This window comes from Pygoscelis adeliae, unplaced genomic scaffold (genome assembly GCF_000699105.1).
Source record: "Pygoscelis adeliae isolate BGI_AS28 unplaced genomic scaffold, ASM69910v1 Scaffold358, whole genome shotgun sequence".
NCBI classification, from domain to species: domain Eukaryota; kingdom Metazoa; phylum Chordata; class Aves; order Sphenisciformes; family Spheniscidae; genus Pygoscelis; species Pygoscelis adeliae.
Genome location: NW_008825429.1, coordinates 3,268,966 through 3,272,101, shown reverse-complemented (window position 1 = coordinate 3,272,101; position 3,136 = coordinate 3,268,966). Strand labels below are relative to the sequence as shown.

At 53.4% G+C, this 3,136-nt stretch overlaps 1 protein-coding gene across 1 annotated transcript in view; it reads right to left on the bottom strand.

Annotated features, from left to right (window-relative positions):
- Positions 1-3,136, bottom strand: part of MSI1 (musashi RNA-binding protein 1) — a 30,989-nt gene that overhangs the window by 10,037 nt on the left and 17,816 nt on the right. Inside the window, exons 5-7 of the mRNA XM_009330813.1 lie at positions 2,952-3,000; positions 827-909; positions 98-215 (exon numbers count right to left, since the gene is read on the bottom strand). Coding sequence (XP_009329088.1) covers positions 98-215; positions 827-909; positions 2,952-3,000 — 250 coding nt within the window. The remainder of the gene's footprint in view (positions 1-97; positions 216-826; positions 910-2,951; positions 3,001-3,136) is intronic.

Genomic DNA, 3,136 nt, shown 5'->3' with positions numbered 1-3,136 from the left:
GCTGCCCTTGGCCGCCCTGCCCGCTCTCGGAATAAAACCTCTAAGCTGCTGCCTGGCACGACCGGGAGCTGGGCAGGAGATCTGTCCTTGGGCTTACCCAGCATGCCGATCCCGAGCATGAAGGCATCCATCCCGTAAGGCATGACTCGGGACCGCCCTCGTGCCGAGCCCGTTGGGGACATCACCTCCTTCGGCTGGGCTTTTTTACACTCCACCTGCCACAAGAAAGTAAGGATCAGGCTCAGCCGCCACCGGCACAGGGCGCTGCCACAGAGGTAGGCTGCCCGCCGTGACGGCACTCCCTAGCCCCGGCCACTGCCAGCAGCCCATCCTGCTGTCCTTCCCTTGCGTCCCTGCCTCTGGCCTGCATGCTGCCAGCCTTCCCTCTCGCTCTGCAGCCACCACAGGCAATGGGGAGCTCAGACACTGCTTTTCTCCTCCTGGTCTGCCCTTGACATTCTGCCTGGCCCTGCACCAGGGCCTTGAAGCCTAATTTTCCTCATTTCTGAATGAAGGTAAAACCTGCCCCCTTCCCAGGCCACCAAGAGGTTTCATGTAACTTTGAAACCTCGAAGTACTGCACAGTTCCTCGTTACAGTTAGCTCTTCTCCTTGAAAGCTCAGTATTGTCCTGGTTCACCTCCACACTGCGAGTTTCTTTCTCAGACTGGCTGCTGTGATTTTGGGGAAAAGACTCAATCCAATTCCCCACTGCAGAGAAAGTGCGTTGGGACCCCAGTGCCTCACACCCTGCCCCTGTGCCATTGCCCCCTTCTCCATCCCATGTCTCTGTCCCTTCTCCCCCAGGTTCTGCCTCAGACACTCACCATTTTGTTGTTGATCTCATGGAAGTGGATTTCACACACTTTTTCCACAATGTCTTCACTTTCAAATGTGACAAACCCAAAACCTGAAGAAAAGGCAAAACTCCTTGATCAGGTCAGAGCTCTGGACCATTTGCATGCACTACCCATGTCCTTTTATTGGCAGAAGAGAAGGACCCACAGGCTTCTAGGATGGTATAATCAGCCCTTTCTAAAACAGCTGTCACTCATCTTCCCTCTCCAGCAAATCCTGCTTTTATGCACAAGAAGAACAGGAGCATCCCCTTATAGATTCCCTTTTCCTCCTCATCCTGTACTTCCCACCCTCTCTGAACCCAACTGCTCTCAAAATGAAGTGTATTTTTTTTTAAACTTTGCTATTTGCAAGGCAAACCACATGGCTGATAATACTCGGGAGGATCCCAGCAGACAGACGCTCACACAAAGAAAGTCGGTGGAGAAATGAACAGCTGCTTGCCAGGACATCACCATCCTCGCTAAACGCACCCACCAGCAGTAACACCCTGCACGTTTCCTCTTCAGTCACCAGTCATAAAGCCTTGTATAAGCAGGCAAATATCAGCAAAGCGGTTGTACAGAGCAAGACAGATACACACGAGCAAAGCGATTTGTAAAGTTTCACCAAAGTAAGGTTAGTATCTGGGGTAAAACAGGACAGGATGTTCCTGGCCTCTGGCCCAAACTCACACCTCCTTTCTCTCACCAACCCCTTTGCTGACAGTTTTGGCAAAGACTAGCTCCGGTGGGCAGACTAAACTCCTCTCAGCTGACTGCAGCCGCTTCCGGAAAACTGAGGCAGGTGGGAGGATGTCTTTAAGCTTGCCTTACAAGAAAGCTGGGATTAAGCAGAGCCTTCCGCTTTCCAGAACTGGCCAATTCCATGGTGCTTTAAAATAACTTTTAAAAACAGACAGAGATCTGCTGCCCAGAACCCCAGTTTTTCTCCATACTGCCAGAAAACTCTCTCTCCATAAACTCCTTTGTCTGTCTGTGCCCAGGTAGTTACACACCATTCATCTCAACACCCACGAGCAGAGGGGCTCGGGAGTTCAAGAGCAAAACCCTGATGCCGAAACCAGTCCTGAGCCCCATCAGACCCCCACCAAGCCTGCTGCGCCCTGGACAGAGCCCCACGCTGCCGACACAGTGGCTAGCAGCCCTCCCTGCTCCTTCCGAAACGCCCGGCAACTCTTTAATTGGACTAGTGACTGGGGGGCATCCATGGAGGAACAGGGGTTAACACTTCTTCCTCTTTAAGATGAAGCTGGAACAACATCCTAGGCCAGGCAATCAGAGTAGATTTAATGGCTTTAGAAAAAAGAAGAAACCTGAAGGGCACACAGTGTAGCAAGAGCAGAAGGGAGCGTTCCCTCACTGATCCGGGGGCAGAGGTGCTTGGAAGTGGTTCAAACAACACACAGACACGAGAGTAGCCCAGCACAGGGCTGTTACTGGCCCTGATTTGGAAGACACCAAAGCTAAATTTGCAGGTTAAGTTGTGGCCAATAAATCTCTGAGCTGATGCAATGCTTGCTAGTGTCGAGCCCTGCCACGCTCCGGGGCAATCAGTCTGAAGACTCACTGGGAAAGCGGGAGGCAGGGACGCCCATGGGTGGGCTGGGTCCGGATAGCACAAATATTAGAGCCTTGCTCCCATCCTGTAACCAGACTCCACCAGCAAGACTCGGGTAAGAAAAGGTGACCTGGGAGCACAAGCGGGCTCCGGGCCGAGGAAGGGCGAGAGGCAGGCACTCTTCAGGCTCTCGTGTCAGCTTTCCCAGAGCTCAGATTACTCGGGACAAGGTAAGACACACACTGCGGGCTGGAGCCACGGAGGTAAGCGGGCAGGGGAGGGGGCCGCCTCCTCTCACATATCTGCAACTCGGCGAGTTTACAGCACAGGAAACGCACTGGACAAAAGCTCTCTGTGCTGCAAGGGACACTGGTAAAGGATGCAGATGCAAAAGGATGGGGCAACTGGAGGCAAGATAAAGAGCAGCTGCGACCCGCACGTCCTGCTGCTGGGATACTAACCCCTCCTCCCTACGCAAGGCAGGAGGCAAACCCTCCGCAGTTCCCTCTCCTACAGCCAGAAGACCGCTCTCACCTCGGTGTCGGTTGGTTGTCTTGTCGAACATCAGCATCGCGTCGTCCACCTGCAAAGAGAAGAGCTCCAGATGAGATTATTGCCATTGCCACGAGCATCCTCCAACACATTTGTGCAGAGCTTCCCAGGCCTCCCCAAACCAGAAGGGATCAAGATGAGACCTCCCATCCCCAAGAAGGAAACAG